The following is a 19026-nucleotide window of genomic DNA, read 5'->3' on the forward strand; positions in this document are numbered from 1 at the left end:
TGTTGCTGACTCTTGTCTGGCTAAAGGCCAGATTTGTCTGACCCAGAGGCACAAGAGAGATTCCCAAAGCTGCCCTCAGATGCCCTGGGTCCCTCCACTCTGACCCGCTGCAATAAGAGATCAACATTCCTTGGACAGATTCATCCATTCCCATGCCCAGAACGGGCCACGGTGCTCATCTCGTCTGACTGCTGCGTATCCCCGGCCCTGAGATGTCCCTGAGTTTATCTCGACTTGGACTAGAGCAGAGCTGTTGCAGAATGTCCCAGCTTGAGTTACACGTCACCAGGGATGGAGAATCCAGCCTGGCCCTTGGCAGCAGCATCTCTGAGCCTGACGCTGGCCCAGCCACCGAAGAGATTTGAATGGGCACTTCCCAGGCAATGTCATTCAGGTCCCCTGGGCTGGGTGCTCCGGCCCGCATAGTATGGGAGTGCAGAGGAGATGGTCTAATGGTCCCCTCTGGCTGTCACTTCTCTGGCTCTACAAACAGCTCAGCATCGACATAATAGAAACCTTTTCACCCTCACAGTGTTTCCATCTCTGTATTCAGGGCAATTCCTGTTAAACAGAGTCTGTCTCTGGCCATGTAACAAACACCGCGGGGTTCTCCCACCCCTTGGGAGGGGAGACCCCTAACCGCTGACAGTTACACTGTGGGTTATTGCACTGCTAAGCCCCACTGACCCCAGCTGGGATCTGTCCCTATTGACCCCAATGGAGCTATATCCCATTGACACCAGCTGGGATCTGGCCCCATTGACACCAACTAGGGATGTAAGCCACTAGGTTGGTGATGGGACAAGTTTAGGGACATGAGGCTTTTCCTGTCCAAGCACTGCTGTCGCTGATCTGGCCCCATGGTGGCTAGCTGGCTCAGGAGGGTGGTGAATTGGACTTGGGGCCCCTTCCCTCTAGGGGCCACCAGCTCTCATCTGGTCTCAGGGATAAGAACTAGCTAGCTCAGTGGGTTGTATTTTCCCAGACTCAGCAAGGTAGGTGGGAGAGGCCTTGCTATCACCAAGGCCTTGAAGTGCAGTGCTTGGTCTCTCTGACTTCAGCCCCTCCCCCGTCTCTCTTGTGATGGCGGGAGATGTGAGAAGGATCAAAGGGCCAGGTTCCCATTCACAGCTGAGAGGAGTTCAGGTTAACCACAGCCCCCACTACAATAAGCAGGGAGAGACTCTAGTGTCTCTAGTGTTAGCAGCGAACTCACGTCCCCCAGCTCAGCACCAGATGTGCATGGAGACAGAGGCTGCAGGACCCCAGCTGTGCACAATGGGGCATGGGCCAGCCCCAGCTGTGCCAGGCTCCAGGCACTGAGTATCCCCAGAAGATGCCCAGCTGTGCAGACTCAGCAGGACCTGACCCTCCCCCCAGCCCATGCAGGGAAGTCTCCAGAGAGCCACATGGCAGAGAGTTTGATGTGAGGTTTCCTGTCCCCCCAGCCGTGTCTATAAACCCCAGGGCTGCGTGCGAAGCACCTTCTCCTTCTGGAGCAGAGGATGCTGCTGCTACTTCTTCTCCCCAGGGCCATTCTCCTGCCCCCCAAGGGTTTGAGCTGGTAAGGGGGGGCGGGCATAGGGAGCAGAGCCTGCACATGGCTCAGTGGAAGGGCCTGGGGCTGCTTCCCCAATACAGCAATCCTTGGGGGGCTGTGAAAGGAGGCATGTTCTCCTCACCATCTCCTCACCATTGTGGGGTGCCCCAGGGCTGAGGCATCTGCGGACCAGTGAGGTGGGGAGTAGGGGGGGGGAGCTGTTTCCACAGATCCGTGGGTATCCTGTCTCCATTAGGGAAGCTTCCTACGAATGAACATCAGCCTCTGATCGTGGGTGTGTGATGTCCCCTGGAGTCCACATGCAGGGTAACAACCTCCTACGGCTGCTGGCTAACTGCCTCGGCCCTTTAGCTCAAGGGCTGTGCCCCATGGCTCTGGTCAGCCACGGAGCTGGGAGGCCATTGCATCAGCACATTTGGGAGCCCGCCCAATTTTCCAGCCCTGGGTGGAGACCGGCTCTTCCTGCACCAGTAGCCAGCACAAGAGACTTCGGGGCTGGCCTAACCTGACTGTGCCCTAAGGGGCCATTCTGGTAGCTGGGCAGAGCTGGGAACCTCCAGGGCTTGACACTAATATGCTGCCCCCCATTTCTAGGCTACCAAGGGCCCCGCCAGAGCGATTGCACTTACAGCTGATTAATGGGGCGGGTGTTGCAAGGGCAGGGTGGGTCTGGAAAGATCAAAACACTCATGGCTGGTAGGGACATGTGTGTCAGGGTTACAACAGTGCTCCAGAACTACTGACCTCAATGGGATTCTCTAGTGAACTCAGTGGGGTGGGAGGGGATTGTCAGTGATCTCCTCCTTAGCTGGGTCGAGGGGCCAATCCAGGAGGAGAGGGCAGGGAAATTGGGCTGGCTGGAGTGAGGGGCCGATCTGGGGCAGCAGAAGGCTGGGTTGAGGATGAGGGGAGGGATAGGACAGGAGTCCTTTATTAAACACTCCAGCCTCATGTTGTCCCAAAGCAGGTGAGTTTTACCCCTCCCCATCTCTCTGCCACGGGAGATCATCCGGGGAAAGAAAGCCGGGCTTCACTCCAGACCTTACATGGTCTTCCTGAAGATAGGGACGGGCGGAGATGGAGAAAGACGCTGTGGAGAGATCTTGATTTTGGAGGATGTGGTGATGACAGCAGCTCACTGTAACTGCAACCTGGTGTAAGAAACATGCCATCCCCCATCCATGAGCCAGTCAGGCCCTATCCTGGGGCTGGATCAGAGCCGGCATCCCAAGAAGGGAAAGGAGCCATGTCCCATTCCCTGCCCCCTGAGTACAGGTGAAAGTTGGCTGGTATGGGCCAGTACGGTGTACTGGTAAGAAGTGGTCACTGGTAATGGACCTTACACAGCCAATGTACAAGATTGCTATCCCTTTCCCCCCCCCCCCCCCCGGGTCACTGAGAGGGGTGGGGGGCAAAAGGGGCAGCAACTTTAAGGAACTTCACTTTAAGGACCCAACCAGCAAGACCACTGATGGGGCAGCTGCCCCAGGGTCTGGTGATTGCAAAGGCCCCGCGGCTCCTGGCCACCGCCACTGCTACTGTGGCAGTGGCCAGAGCCCTGGGCCCTTTAAATCACTGTCGGAGCCCTGGCCAGCACCGGCCAGGCAGCGCAGAAAGTCTGGCTGGGAGAGGCTGACCCTCAGCCTCCCCCTTCCACCTGCGGCACCACACCTTCCCTTAGGAAGGCCAAAAAATAATTTGAAGAACAGCTAGCCAAAGACTCAAAAAGTAATGGCAAAAAAATGTTTAAGTACTTCAGAACCTGGGAGCCTGCTAAATAACCAGTGGAGCCACATGCTAAACGCAACTCAAGGATGATAAGAAACTAAATGATGGAGAAACTAAATGAATTCTTTGAATCCGTCTTCACGGTTGAGGATCTGAGGGAAATTCCCAACCTGAGCCATTCTTTTTAGATGACAAATCTGAGGAACTGTCCCAGACTGAGGTGTCATTCGAAGAGGTTTTGGAACAAATTGATAAACGAAACAGTAATACGTCACCAGGACCAGATGGGCTTCACCCAAGAGCTCTGAAGAAACTCATATATGAAATTGCAAAGCTGCTAATTGTGTTCTGTAACCTATCATTTAAATCGGCTTCTGCACCAAATGACTGGAGGAGAGCTAATGTGCCACCAATTTCTAAACAAAGGTTCCAGAGGTGATCCTGGCAAATACAGGCCAGCAAGCCTGACTTCAGTACTGGGCAAACTGGTGGAAACTCTAGTAAAGTACAGAATTGTCAGTGTGACTCTCACATTGATCATCACGGTTGGCCAAGAGAGCGAAGCTGAACAGATGGGTGGATACCATTACCCTGCCCTGCACCAGCGAGAGAGCAGAGCCCGGGGCCCTGTACAGAGTCACCAGCTGGGGCAGGTCTAGCACAGAGAGTGAATCGACCCCAGCCAGGCTCCGGGAGGTGGATGTGGTGGTGATGCAGGATTCCACATATCCAAGGAAACGTAATGGGCCATAGCATCACTATAAGGCCTCTAGCATGATGTGTGAGGGGGACCCAGAGAAGGGCAAAGGCTCTGAGAAGGTAAATCTGCTCCTGGCTTCAAGCGTCCTTGATAAATCGTTATTATTAATGAAGCTGTTGGTGTTACAGATCAGGCCCCGCTGTGGTAGGTGCTGTATAAGTGAGTGGGGAAATAACTGGTCTTCTCTGGGGAGAGGCTGAGACCAACTGCACCGGGGTGGGGAGCTGCCACTGAGCTGTGCATCATCGGGAAATGACTCACTGAGCTGTTCTCCATCTGTGGCTTGTTTTACTTCTCAGGGCGACTCCAGGGCCCCCTGGTGTGCAAGAAAACAGCCAAGGGCATCGTCTCTTGGGGGCCTCCCATGTCCCCCGGGGTGTACACGAGAGTCTCCATCTTTATCCCCTGGATATGGGTAACGATGAAGAGGCTGCAGCCCTGCGCTGCACTGGGAATCGCTGCACGGGCCAGAGTTGCGCCACTTCTGTGCTTTGGAGAGGCCCAGATGTAGGGTCTGCTTCGCAGAGGGGCTGAGCTTCCCGCCTTCCCCCCCACAAGGCTGAGTCTCTCCCAGCCATCACTTTGCTCAGGCAGAGTCCAACCCATGAACATCAAGACAGGGAGCCTAGAGGAGTTAGGAGCCAGGTTCAAGGCCAGCTCCGGTTGGCTCCCTTGGCAATCCCAACCCAGACCCTTAGGCTGCCTCTTCACTAGGGAAACAGCTGGCTTATATCCCCCGGGGTAACGAACACAAGCCAAACCCTGGGGCAGTTGTGGTAGTTTGTAGCTCTCCCCCCGTGTCAGCCAGTCGAGTGACCAGTTCTGGCGGATCCTCATAATTATCTGACTTGCTAATTCCTGTTAAAACTGCAGCCTGCCTCACTGGGGCTTTCCCATGGGTTAGTTCCCCCCGGAGTGGCCACCTCCTGTACCAAACGCACCTGTTCCCAGTGCCAAGGCCAGCGGGAAGGGAGCTCAGCAAAGGCCATGCTGAACTGATTGCAGATCCATCCCCTACGCTGATCGCCTCCTTCCCACTTCCCCTGCCGCTGCTTCCCACAGCTCCCATTGGCCAGGAAAGGCAAACCGCAGGCACTGGGAGCTGCGAGCGGCCGTACCTGTGGATGCTCAGGTAAACAATGCATCTCGCGGCCCGCCAGGGGCTTACCCTGAACAAGCCACGGGCCAAGGTTTAGAATGTAGATTACCTTCATTACTCTTAGAAAAATGCTGTGAATTGATTGGTCGCAAAACAGATTGTGGGTAGGGGAAGCAGTTCGTAGCTGTTAGAATAAAACCCCTGTGTGTCTCTGGGAGTTTTTGGACTGTCCTATGGCATTCTAGGGCAGGGATCAGATTCTCTCTATTAAACCCTATAGGATGGTGCCAAAAAAAAGAAAAATTATAGAAAGGCTGGTATTTTGGAGCCGGCACCCCCTAGAGGGGAAAGTCCTGCTGTCCCATTCCCCCGTCCCCAAGCCAGCCAGTCTCCACTCCCTGGGGTCCGATCACAGCTGGTACCATCTACAGGGGGCAGGTTCCATATCTGACCTTTTCAATTCCTACTGATCCTGATCCAGACCATGATTCTGCCCTGTGCATGAACCTTCGCTCAGTTCACGCTGGTTCCGAGACACTCCTGAGAAAGCTGTTGTGAAACTCTTCTTTCCACCTGGCACATGCCACTTGTGGTGCAATAAAAGGCCTGATGCAGCAGCCTCTGTGTGTGTGTCTGGATTCCTGTCTGTGTCTGACTGTAACTGCTCTGCCTGGCGTTCGCCCCACACATGCCCCTCATGGCCCCTGAATGTGGACAGAGGATTTGTTGCTACCCTGTTCCCTGTCTCCTAGAGTTACCGACCCAGCAGGAATTCCCCTGTTGTGGCAACAGTCCCGCCTACTGTCCCAATGTGTGTATAGCTTAGCCATTGTTTAACTTGATATCTTTTTTTACATCTACACAGCTTTGTTGTAGCCGCGCAGGTCCCAGGATATTTCAGAGACAAGGTGGATGAGGTGATATTCCATTGCATCAATTTCTCTTAGAGAGAGACAAGCTTTGGAGCTTACACAAAGCTCTTCTTCTGGTCCGGAAAAAGTCCTCTGTGTGTCACAGCTCAATGCAAGGTGGAAACAGATTGTTCAGCACATGAAGTTAACACATATTTCAATAGAGCATTCAAGATGAAGTATCCTGTTAACATCTCTCCAGTAAGAGGGGGAGAAAGAGTGTGGAAAAGGTGTGGGGAAAGGATCACAGATTGTTGTAATAATCAATGAATCCAGTGTCTCTATACACCTCTTCTTCTTCTTCTTCTTCTTTTTTTTTTTTTTTTTAACTGTCTAGTTAAGTTATGAAGTTAAGCTCCCAGGCTTATCTTTTGCAGGTGTTGTGCAGGTTTCCTTTGAGGATGAGGACCAAGAGGATAACTATGGAGTGATCATTTTGTGAAAAGTGTTCGCCCCTGGCTGGGTGATAAGATCTTTTTGTCCTTCATCATTTTTCTGTTTGAGTTCATTCGAGGGTGGTTGTCTCATTTCACCCACCTATTTGTTATTGGGGCATTTAGTGCACTGGATGAGGGAAGCCACATGGTGTGATGGGTATGTGTAGGACCCATGGGCCTTGAAATGTAAATTGTGGGAGGGGGTGTTGATCAGCATAGCAGTGGAGATATATCTGCAAGCTTTGTATCTTGTCCTGGCAGGATCTGATGCTACTTTGAATTGGTGGGTCCTGGTCTTTGCAGAGCTTGCTTCTGATGTTGAGCTTGGATAGAAATATGTGCTCACTACTTAGGCTAAGAAAAGTGTTCCACCTTGTACTTAGCTGTCACACCCGTGAATCTTATAAAAAGATATCACCTCACAGCCCTTATCTCCTTTTGATCAGATTACAACTTTGGTTGATAAAGGTAACAGTGTTGATGTTATTCACTTATAATTCTGGAAGGCATTTCACTTGGTACCGCAGATGTTGATTAAAAAACTAGAATGATATAAGATTACCATGGCACACATGACATGGATTAAAACCTGGCTAAATGGTAGGTCTCAAAATGTATCTGTAAATGGGCAATCAACATCAAATGGGTGTGTTTCTTGTGAGCTCAGGGATCTGTTCTTGTCATATGCAATTTACCATTTTTATCAATACCCTGGAAGAAAACATAAAATCATCACTGATAATGTTTGCAGATGACTCAAAACTTGGGGGAGTGATAAATAATGCAGAGGACAGGACAGAGTGATCTGGATTGTTTGATAACTGGGTGCAAGCAAACAATACACATTTTAACATACCTAAATGTCAATGTATACATCTAGGAACAAGGACTGGGGCACTCTAGCCTGGGAAGCAGGGACTCTATGAAAGATTTGGGGGTCAAGGTGGACAGTGAGCTCCCAGTGCACAACTGTGGCCAAAAGGGCTAGTTTGATCCTGGGATGCATAAACAGGAGAATCACGAGTAGGAGAAGAGAGATTATTTTGGCCTGGATTTGGTCTTGGTGCAACCGCTGCTGGAATCCCATGTCTAGATCTGGGACCCACAATTAAAGAAGTATTTTGATAAATTGGGGAGGGGTCAGAGAAGAGCCGTGAAAATGATCAAAGAATTAGAAAACCTGCCTTACAATGATAGACTCAAAGAGCTCCATCTGTTTTGCTTAACTACATGGGGAACAAATATTTACTAACGGGCTCTTCAGCCTAGCCGAGGAAGGCCTAACATGGTCAAAAGGCAGGAAGCTGAAGCTACACAAATTCAGACTGGAAATCATAGGCGCCGACTCCGTGGGTACTCCGGGGCTGTAGCACCCACACAGAAAAATTAACGGGTGCTCTGCACCCACCAGCAGCCATGCTCCCCCCCACCTCGCCGCCTTTTCCCTCCCTGAGCACGCCACGTCCCCGCTCCTCCCCCTCCCTCCCAGCACTTCCTGCCCCCCCCCCACACACCTAACAGCTGTTTGGCAGCGCTTAGGACTTTCCAGGTGGGAGCAGGAGGAGTGAGGACATGGCGCACTCAGGGGAGGAGGTGGAGAAGAGGCAGAGCAGGGGTGGAAAGGGGGTGGAAAGGGGGTGGGAAGGGGTGGGGCTCAGGTGGGAAAAGGCGAGGTGGGTCGGGGACTTTGGGGAAGGAGTGGAATGGGGATGGGGTGAGGGTGGGGCAGGCGTGGGGCCAGGGGCGGGTGGGTCGAACACCCACCAGGCAGAGGGGAATTCAGCGCCTCTGCTGGAAATAAGGTATACATTTTTAACAGTGGGGGTCATTAATCACTGGAACAACTAGCCAAGGGGCAAGGTGCATTCTTCATCACTGACAATTTTTATATCAAGACTGGATGATTTTTTTTCTAAATAATCTGCTCCAGGAATTATTTTGTGGAAATTCTCTGGTTTGTGTTATACATGAGGTCAGACTAGATGATCACTGGTGGTACCTTCTTGCCTTAGAATCAATGAATTTAGATGGATGGACGGATGGATGGATAGAAGTTTATGGGGATGGATGGAAGTTTATGGGGATGGATGAATGTACAGATGACTGGGATGCAAGGATGGATGAATGGACGGATGGATGCACGGATGAATGGATGGATAGGAGGGGATCAGTGCATGGATGGATATGCATGGGCATTGGAGGATGTACAGGTGGCTCGGATGGATGCATGGATGGGTGGATGGAGGGATGGTCTTTTCCACCGTAAGAATTACACTTGCAACATTGACGCACCCTCCATATTAAGCCCAACCTAACCTGAAATAATTACCCAGAATTAAATCAACATCAACAAACAAATTTTACTAAACAAATAAGATCTGAACAATCAAAATTCAGAAAAAAGAAAGAAAGAAATGTAGGACTGGATGGGACCTCGATACGTCATCTGGTCCAGTCCCCTGCAATGAGGCAGGTCTAAGTATTAAATAGACTATCCCTGACAGGTGTTTGTGGAACCTGCTCTTAAAAATCTTCGAAGAAGGCAATTCCACAACCTCCCTGGGCAATTTGTTCTAGTGCTTTACCACCCTGACAGTCAGGAATTTTTTCCTAATGTCCAACCTAAAACTCCCTTGCTGCAATTTAAGCCCATTGCTTCCTGTCCTGTCCTCAGTGGTTAAGGAAAACAATTTATCACCCTCTTATGCATAACAATCTTTTAGGCATTTGAAGACTGTTATCATGTCCCCTTCAGCCTTCTCTTCTCCAAACTAAACAAACCCAATTTTTTCAATCTTTCCTCAGAGGTCATGTGTCCTAGTCCTTTAACCATTTTTGTTGCTCTCCTCTGGACTTTCTCCAGTTTCTCCATATCATTCCTGAAGTGGCGTGCCCTCAGATGGATACAGTATTCCAGCTGAGGCCTAATCAGTGCTGAGTACAGCCAAAGAATGACTTCTCGTATCTTGCTTACAACGCTCCTGCTAATACATCCCAGAATGACGTTCGCTTGTTTTGCAACAGGATTACACTGTTGACTCTTATTTAGTTTTTGATACACTATGACCCCAGATACTTTTCTGCAGAACTCCTTCTCAGGCAGTCATTTCCCATTTCATATGTGTGCAACTGATTGTTCCTTCCTAAATACAGAGATTTGCATTTGTCCTTATTGAATTGTGTCCTGTTTATTTTAGATTATCTCTCCAGTTTGTCAAGATCAGTTTGAATTCTAATCCTGTCCTCTAAAGTGCTCGCAACCACTCCTAGCTTGGTATCATCCGCATACTATATAAGTGTCCTCTCTATGCTATTATCTAATCATTTATGAAGTTATTGATTATGCCCTTCCTGCTTGGCTGTGAACCACTGATAATGACTTTCTGGGAATGGTTTTCCAAGCAATTGAGTACCCACCTTATAATAGGTTCATCTAGGTTACATTTCCCTAGCTTGTTAATGAGACGGTCTTGCAAGACAGTATCAAAAGCCTTACTGAAGTCAAAATAAATCACATCTGCTGCTTCCTCCCCATCCACTAGGCTTGTTACCCTGTCAAAGGATGCAAGGTTGGTTAGACATGATTTTTTCTTGACAAATCCATGTTAACTATTAGTTATCACCTTCCTTTCTTTTAGGTTCTTACAATCTGAGTGTTGGATTATTTGCTCCATTCTCTTTCCAGGTACCAAAATATAGATGACTGGTCTATAATTCCCTGGGTTGCCCTTGTTCGCCTTTTGATAGAGAGGCAGTGTCTTTGCCCTTTTCCCATCCTCTGGGATTCCTCCTGTTGTCCATGAGTTCTCTAAGATAACCACTAATGGCTCAGAGATACAGATAGAGACATAGATAGAGGGGGCGGGGGAGAGAGAGAGACAGACTCTGGACTTGCACTTCTGCTGAGATCCCTGTCGGCCTTTGGGAGCTGAGCATAATTTAAGACCTGGCCCCACAGTTTCTCTTGGATGCAGAGGTTGCTGAAGGATTTTAATCCTGCCTTCGGCATCCCCGGGTGCCCCACACCCAAACCCAAGAGAACCAAGATCCTTCCTAAAGCAGCTTCTCTCCCATCCCAGCTGGTGCGGAATTCTCCAGCAAAATGTTATTTTGACCTGACAAGCCCCATGAGCTCCCCGTGCGAGGCAGCAGCACAAGGGGTAGTGCCCTCCTTGGCCGTGTAAACAGGGCCGTGATGATCAGGAGCTGGGAGGGGTGTTTCCTTGGGGATCCTGGGATCGTGCACCAGTTATGGGGAGTGCATTTTAAAAGGGATGGTGACAAACTGAAGATGGGGCAGGATGGGGCCAGGCAGGGCCGGCTCTAAGTTTTTTGCCGCCCCAAGCAAAAAAAAAAAAAGGCCGGAGTGCCGCCGCCGAAGCAAAAAACCAAACAAACAAAGAAAAAGGGCTGGAGTGCTGCCCCAAGCGCTCGAATGCCGCCCCTTGAAAAGTGCCCCCCCAAGCACATGCTTGGAGCGCTGGTGCCTAGAGCCGGCCCTGGGTTCGGGGGCTGGAGAAAGCACCTGGCAGTGAGAGACTGAAAGAGCTCAGCTCACTTTGTTTGGCTTCTCCACAAGTTCCTGGGGAGGTGCCTGTGCTCGGGGCACAAGGTCCTCCACAGGGAGATGAAGCTGAGTACCTTGAATCTCTTCAGTTGAGCAGGGAAAGGCAGAGCAAGCGCCTATAAGGATTGGTGAAGCCCAACCAAATCAAACAGGAAAGGAAACCCCAGTGTGGGACAGGGAGGGGGATTAACCAGGGAATTAGCTCCCCGGGGCATCAGACCCAGCCCAGCTGCCTTGCTGGAAGAGGCAGTCGCCGGACACCAGTGACCGGGCTCAGTCCGGGGGAGCTGGGCGAGGTTCTCCAGCCAGGGTCACTCAGGAGGGCAGAATGGACCCTGCTGACCTGAACATCTAGGGATCCAAGCATCCAGGGGCAGAACAGACCAGTGGGGAGTTTGCCATCTGCAGCTGGGAGGCATCAGTGCTGGCCACGGCCCCAGCCAGGGGCAGGGAGGGCATGAGAGCAGGAAGGAAACTTCCCCAATGCAGATGGGGATGTGGCTGAAAATTTCCTTTCAGGGAATCTCCACCCCTGACACATCACTTCTGGGGAATTTTTTTGTAGCCGGGTACGTGACCCTGCACTTCCCAGCTCACCTCTACCCAGGGGCCCCTCCCCGCCACCCGCTCTATATAAACCCCGGGGCTGAGACCGACCCACCAGTCCCAGCCCCTGGATTTGAACCAAGGATGCTGCTGCTGCTGCTCTCCACGGCCTTTCTCCCGTTCACCGCGGCCTTTCTCCTGCCCCCGAGTCTTCACACTGGTGAGTGGAGCTGAGAAACTGGACGTTGTCCCAGCCCCAGGGGGCTCACGGTCAGAGTGGGGCTGAGCGAGTCACTGAGTTTTTGGTTTAGGGTCTGAAACTCTGGGCAAAATTGGGGTTCCTCCCAAAATAATTTTTTTCTTCCCAAACGAAAACCCTGAAAAGATATTATTTCAAAGCAAATATTTTCTTTTTTTTTTTCCATTTCCTTTGGGGTGCTTCCTTTGACCTGAAACAATTTTTTTTTTTTTTGCTTTTGGTTTCATTTGGGGGCCTGTTCAGGTGTTTTTCACCCTTATTTTCTTTAATTAGCTGAGTTTTGAACCAAAATGCAATTGTGAAACAAAACACTGATCCAGAACCAATTTTGTTTTCTTTTTTATTTGCTCTCAGGTGCTTCCTTCAATCCCCCCAAAAATTTTGGGGGTGTTTTTTCATTTGATTTCAGCTCACTTTAAAGGGTTTTTTCCCCACTGTTTTAATCATTTTTTTTTTAAATCACGCCATTTCTAAACAAAACAACATTTCAGAACAAAAAAGTGAGTTGCCTAGAATGAAAATTGCCTACTTTTTCCAGAAAAGAAATCCTTTTTTTACAGCTAAAATAATCTTCAGAATTTGGTTCTTTTGATTCCCCAAAGTTGCATTTTTTGGCAAATTAACCAATTGCTTAAAAACTTTTACCTGGCTCTAGTGGTGAGATGTGGGAGATCAGGGCCCAAGGGCAACGCAGCCCACACCAGGGGCAGGGGGGTAGAATTAACCATCAGGCTCAGGCGGGTATCAGGAGATGGGACATGGGGCCCGGTGGTGAGAGGAATCCCTGGCCTTGTTCAGAGACTGATGATAGCCAGGGGGTGGCCCCACAGACAGACAAATTGATAGGCATGTAGGGGATAAGGAATGGATGGATGGATGGACAGGTCCATGTGAGAATAGGTAGATGTACAGTGGGTACATGTATGGGTAGGGACCAGGCTGGTTGGGATGAGGGGATAATCCAGAGGGAGGCTGGGCTGGGAGGACCAAGGGGCTGCCCCAGGCAAGCTAGGGGATAGGCTGAGGGATTAGGGTCTGGGTTGCACTGGGGTCTTGGTCTCACTCTCCAGACTCCCTTTTGAATCCCTCCCTGTCTCTCTCCAGACTGGGTCATCGGGGACGAGGAAGCCCTGCTCAGCTCCAGACCCTACATGGCCTATGTGCAAATTGGGTCAAAAGAAAGCTGTGGAGGATTCCTGATCCAGGAGGACGTGGTGGTGACGGCAGCTCATTGTAACTGCAACCTAGGGTAAGACACATGCCTTCCACCAGCCCTGAGCCAGCCGATCTCCGCCCGGAGTCTGGATTGGGGCTGGTGCCCCTGGAAAGGCCGAGGGCGAAAAGCTCCCTGAGCCAGCCAGTCCCCCACCCTGGGGCTGGATCGGAGCTGGAAATATATTGGCCCAAAGACTAGAAGTGTTTACGGGATGTGAAAATTACAAATTTCCCTGCGTGCCTATTAGATTTTAAAGCCTAAACCACACAAACTAGATACAATCTTTGCCATGAATTCTCACCACTTTTTCTCATGTCCTGCTAACATTGGAGGAGGGAAGGGGCTGTCCAAAGGTGCTGAGCCAAACATCTGGGCACCATTCTGGACTTCAACATCTTTTGTGATGCACTCAGCAACCTCTCATATCCCACATACTGACCTCTGTCTCCAGGGTCATTTCCAGGGTCAGATCTGGGCTTTCTGCTACTTTTGTCCATAACCAGTAGATGGCGACGGTGCATAAAAAATTCTTTGATCCTTTTCTTATTTGTATGTTTCATTGATTCCAGCGACCTTATTTCTGTGTTGGCCCAGCCTAGGCATCTGGATTCCCCCCTTTTTCTTTTTCTTTTACTATTTCAAAGTTACAACCAGGTTAGGGCCTTACACGTTTCCAGGTGTGTTTTCCTTCTTCTGCAATGTAGTTCAAAGATTCATAGATTGCAAGATCATTGTGATCATCTCGCATGACTTCCTGTATAACACAAACGACACAATATTTCCCAAATAATTTTGATCTACAGCAAATCTTTAAAAAAAATCCAGTCTTGATTAAAAGTGGCCAATGATGAAGAATCCACCATGACCTTTGGTAAATTGTTCCATTCGTAAGTTACAGTCCCTTTTAAAAAAGCATAACATGAAACAATCATTGAAAAGAAAAACAAACAGAATCCTTTATAGTGCCTCTGAACTTGAAATCAAATGACCTCGAGTTTCTTAGTATAGGACAGGTTTTCCAATTGTTTGATCACTCTCATGGCTGTTCTATGACCTTTCCCCAATTTATCAATGTCTTTCTTGAATCATGGACACCAGAACTGGACAATGGGTCACTCTGAATAGCAGAGTAGTGCTTAGGTCAGTCTTTGGGGGTCTCTTTGGCCAACCAGAGGGAAGAAGGAGGAAGTCCATCCTTATGTAGGTGCATAAGATGGTCCCTGTGTTACTCAGTCGCACAACTTTAGGTAGATATCTGCACAGGGCAGGAGCAGGGCTGGTGTCCCTTCCCGAGGGCCCGTGATGGACCCATCCTACCATACAATGGGCACTAAATCCCCCATATTCTCCCCTTGGCTTTTCCAGCAACATCTTTGTCTACCTGGGAGTCCAAGACTTCAAGGCGCCGGGACAGAACTGGCAACGGATCCGGGCCCGTCGCTGGGTCCAGCACCCCGACTTCAACAATGAGAACTTTCACAATGACATCATGCTGCTGAAGGTACTGTCCCCATCCCATCACCCCACCCCCAGTGACCTCACACTGCTGCAGACACCTTCCCATCCCATCATTCTGCCCCCAGTGACCTCACACTGCTGCAGGTACCACCCCCATCCCATCACCCCACCCCCAGTGACCTCACCCTGCTGCACACTGCTGCAGGCACTGCCCTTATTTTACCACCTGGCCCCCCAATGACCTCACACTTGCTCCCTGGACACACATCCATCCTCCACCCAGGTGGTGTTGCCCCACAGCAGTTCCGATACTGTGCTGATCCTGGTCCATTCTCTCTCTCTCTCATCCATGGCAGCTGTGGCACAGTGCAGAGCTGACCGACTGGGTGGTGCCCATCCCCCTGCCGGAGGCCAATCACCATGTCAGCCCAGGCACCGAGTGCAGTGTGGCCGGTTGGGGTCAGACTGGAATGAACACCACCACCGACAGTCTGCAGGAGGTGGAGCAGGAGGTGGTTTCGGACGGCCTGTGCAAAGATCGGTATCGGCATTACGACCCCACCACAATGCTGTGTGCCGGCAACCCCCTTGTCAAGAAATCACCATTCCATGTAAATATCCCCCCGCCCGCTCGGAGCCACTAAGGGTACAGCAAGCTGCTTGAGGGAAAGTAACTGGTGGAAACCAATATGGCCATGCCCCTCCCATGCTCCAGTGCCCCAAGAAGGGAGCCCATGGTGCAACATGGGAGATGCAGCCCAGCCAGGGAGATCAGCACTTAGGATGTCTCCAGAGAGGTATCTCCACTGTTAGTGCCCTTGTGCAAGGCGCTGGTGGAAACAGGATGAAATTTAACATGGGCTCATGCCTATAAGGACAAGTAACAAGAAAATTGCTGCTCTGGGTTGGGGGCTCATGAGCTTGAAGCAACTGAGGGGGATGGGGAGGGTGTGTTAGTTGATTGCAGGATGACTATGGGCAGCCAGTGGGTGATGGCGAGGAGAAAGGTTAATACGATCCTGGGATGGTGCAGCCGAGGTATCTCAATAGAGAGGGAGGTTTTAATGTCAGAGGAGAAGGCTCTGGGCAGACCTCAGCTAGAATCTGGTGCACAGTTCTGGGCAACTCTGTTCCAGAAAGAGGGATTCCGGCAGGAGCAGGTGCTGAGAAGGGCTGGTGGGATGATCAGGGGAATGGAGAGCCGGACTGACGAGAGGGGAGCAAAATACCTGGGCTAGCTTAGCCTAAAACACAGGCTGAGTGGGGTCTGATTGCTCTACAAATACATTGGGATGGGGGGAACACAAAGGAGCGAGATGACCATTGAAGCTAAAGGACAAATCAGGGGTCGGGATCAATGGAGACTGGAGATGAGAAGAAAGTTTCTAACCATCAGAAGGTGAAGGTTCTGGAACAACCTCCAACAGGAGCATTTTGGGGGGAACAGCCTAACCAGAATGCCAATGGAACTTGATACGTTTATGGATGAGATGAGACAATGGGGCTGTCTGGGATAGTGAGGACTTGACTCCATGACTCAGTAGGGCCTGTCCAGTCCTGTGTTCCCATAAGGGCATGAGGCACCTGAAATACAACTCCCATGATGCACCATAACTAGAAATTGTTGGGCTTTGATTTTTTAGTAAAATGTTCCAAGAACAATGTAGATCAAAACGGGGAACACCCACGCCCCTGCATCACCACATGTTCTGACCCTTTCTACACTTCACTATCAATGGAGGATCAACTGGTGAACTCAACCCTGAGGCTACCCAACAGACAGGATCCTGGGTGAAATCCTGGCCCCATAGATGTGGATGGGAGCTTTGCTGTTGACGTCTATGGGGCCAGGAAGGAATTGGAGCTGAGGGAGAGTCAGTGTTCCCATATCACGGGAATTGGCAACATTTCAATCTTTGTTTTTGAAGAAAAGTTGAGATGTCAACATTTTTGGCAGAATGTAAATTCCAAAAACAGGGTTGACTCAGAAATTTTGAAATGTTTCATTGCAACATTTTTAATCAAAATGAAACATGCTGAAATGTGAACAGATTGAAACGTTTCCTTCTGTGTGAACAAACTGGAGAGAGTCCAGAGGAGATAAACAAGAACAAATAAATGATCAGAGGTTTAGAACAGCTGACCTAGGAGGAAAGGCTGAAAGAATTGAGCATATTTAGGCTAGAGAAGAAGAGGCTGGAGAGGGGACACGATAACCATTTTCACATATGTTAAGGGCTGCTATCAAGAGGACAGTTAGCAAATGTTCCCCATGTCCACTGAAGGTGGGATAAGAAGTAATGGATCTGCAGCAAGGGAGATTCATGTTGGATATAAGGAAAAACTTTCTAACTCTGAGGGTCCTTAAGCTCTCGAACAGTTAACCGGGGAGGTTGAGGTTTTTAAGACCAGGTTGGACAAACACCTGTCAGGGATGGTCTAGGTTTATTTGGTCCGGCCTCCATGCAGAGGGTTGGACTAGACGACGTCTCAAGGTTCCTTTCAGCCTGACATTTCTATGAATCTAGGATTTTGGTTGTTGAGCTCACTCAAAATGCTTCATTTCAAGCCAGTTCAACATTAAGCTGCAGTTCCTTATCAGCGCATTGCCTTCTGGAAGCTTAGTTCAGGCCTCTATTTTCCCTTAAGTAGCTTTTGCCTGGACCACATCTCCCACAATGTACTGAGTCATGTGATTCCATGCTGCCCCAAACAGCTCAGTCAGAAGCAAATCCGAATTGCATTATGGGAGATGAAGTCCTCCATGTAACGAAGCCCTTAGGAGAGAATGAAGACCTGAACTACTATACCCATAAGCCATTGCATGGATAGGAAAAAGCAGTTTAACATTTTGTTGAACTGATTCCTAACTATGGAATATTCTGATTTGGGTGGAACTGGCTTGAAAAGAAATATTTAATTTCAATTTTCCTGATGCAAAAATGGAAAATTCTCAGGGAAAAAAAAATTATGGAAAATTTCAGTGTTGTGGAAACTGCCTTTTCCACAGGTATATCATTCTGCCCAACTCTAGGTTTCTCTCTCTGCCCACCCATTTCTAGGCCAGTTCTGTTTGTTGACCAGGCCTGGGCCTTCAACTGCAGAGAACACCTGTCCCACATGCAATCTGAGATCTCCAGAGGACAGGCCGGGCTGGGTAATGTCAGTCACTGATGTTATGCTTCTTATTGTCAGGGCGATTCCGGTGGGCCCCTGGTGTGCAATGGGATTGTCCAGGGCATCGTCTCCAATGGAGATCCGGATGGGCGACCCCCCACTATATACACGAGAATCTCCAAATTCATTCCCTGGATCAACGAAACTCTGCAGAAACTGAGTTAAAGGTGACGCTCCCTTTTAAAGGGTGAATTTAGCCATACTGGGTTCTGTGCCTGTGTGTAACTCCTGAGATGGTTTATATTAGAGGGATTTTTTTTTCACTGTTAAAGAAATGCTACGAATGGCTCAGTCCTGAAATCCTTTTCTGGCTACAAATGCCCCTTCGATGTTTGAAATTTTGTTCTATTTTATTGTCACTCCAAGCGGCTAGTCAATGTTTGGGGCTCTGCGGGTGCTCTGGTTCAGAGCGAAAATTCACAATAGAGCCTGGTATTTACTTGATGAAATCTGGTTTATTTACAAGTCCTGTTTCCCTGAACACAGTCAGAATCAAACAGCAGCAGACAGCTTCTCTGTTCACTGTCCCAAGCCTGCCTCTCCAGAAAAGACTCTGTGCCCAAAAAGCTACTTCTCTTACCTGTTTCTCAGGGCCACATTCCTTTGCTTCCAGGTTATGTCTGCCTGGCTTTTTACTCTCTGTCTGTCGCTCTTCTGTCCCCAGGTCTCTGTATTATATCTGTCCCAGTCACATGCTTCATTACCCCAGAACAATATTCGGTGACAACCTTTCCTCCTGATTCATTAGAATCCCCACGTGTGCACAGGGTTTTACCATCAGCCTAGGGGATTCTGGAGTAAGGGTACAATTTTCATTGTTGAATTGTATACGCCCTCTACAAATGCTGATCATTTTTATATCTATTGCAGTCTTCAAGGGTTTTCTACCATCAAAATTCCTAGCTGCAGTGTGTCATTGGTGTCTTAAAAACTTTCTTTCATCAAACCAGAGAGCAGGAATGGTGCTTTGCAGTTTTGATGGCCAACCTATCACCAGGAAGCATGGCTAGCTGAATTAAGCAGCACATGACAATAGGACACTGACATGGTTGTGTGAAAAAATTGAAATTTTGAATGTTTTGTTTTGTCCATTTTGAGCTGGACCCAACTTTTATTTATTTTCAGTATTTTCTTTTCTTTTCTTTTTCCCTCTCCCATCCCACAAATATTTAATTATTTATTATTATTGTGATACTGAATGAAGGTTGGAAAAACCCAAAGGAAGGGAACCTGGAAAGCATTGCTGAGATACATTGGGACAAAAGAAAGAATTGTGTATTTCCAACTATTTGGAAGATATTGAAAAT

At 49.3% G+C, this 19026-nt stretch overlaps 1 protein-coding gene across 2 annotated transcripts; it reads left to right on the forward strand.

Moving 5' to 3' along the window:
* Positions 1–11648: 11648 nt before the first annotated feature.
* LOC101947279 (duodenase-1-like) lies at positions 11649–19026 on the forward strand. 2 transcript variants are annotated; one of them, XM_065566744.1, is made up of 5 exons: positions 11649–11829; positions 12973–13117; positions 14450–14585; positions 14899–15153; positions 17738–18941. In XM_065566744.1, exons 1-5 carry the CDS (start codon positions 11754–11756, stop codon positions 17882–17884), a joined length of 759 nt encoding a protein of 252 aa, XP_065422816.1. In that variant the 5' UTR covers positions 11649–11753; the 3' UTR covers positions 17885–18941. The 2 variants fall into 2 exon arrangements, with proteins under 2 accessions (XP_065422816.1, XP_065422815.1); XM_065566743.1 differs by lacking the exon at positions 11649–11829 and having other exon boundaries at positions 12955–13117; positions 17738–17886; positions 18590–19026.

This window comes from Chrysemys picta, chromosome 13 (assembly GCF_011386835.1).
Source record: "Chrysemys picta bellii isolate R12L10 chromosome 13, ASM1138683v2, whole genome shotgun sequence".
Lineage (NCBI taxonomy): Eukaryota > Metazoa > Chordata > Testudines > Emydidae > Chrysemys > Chrysemys picta.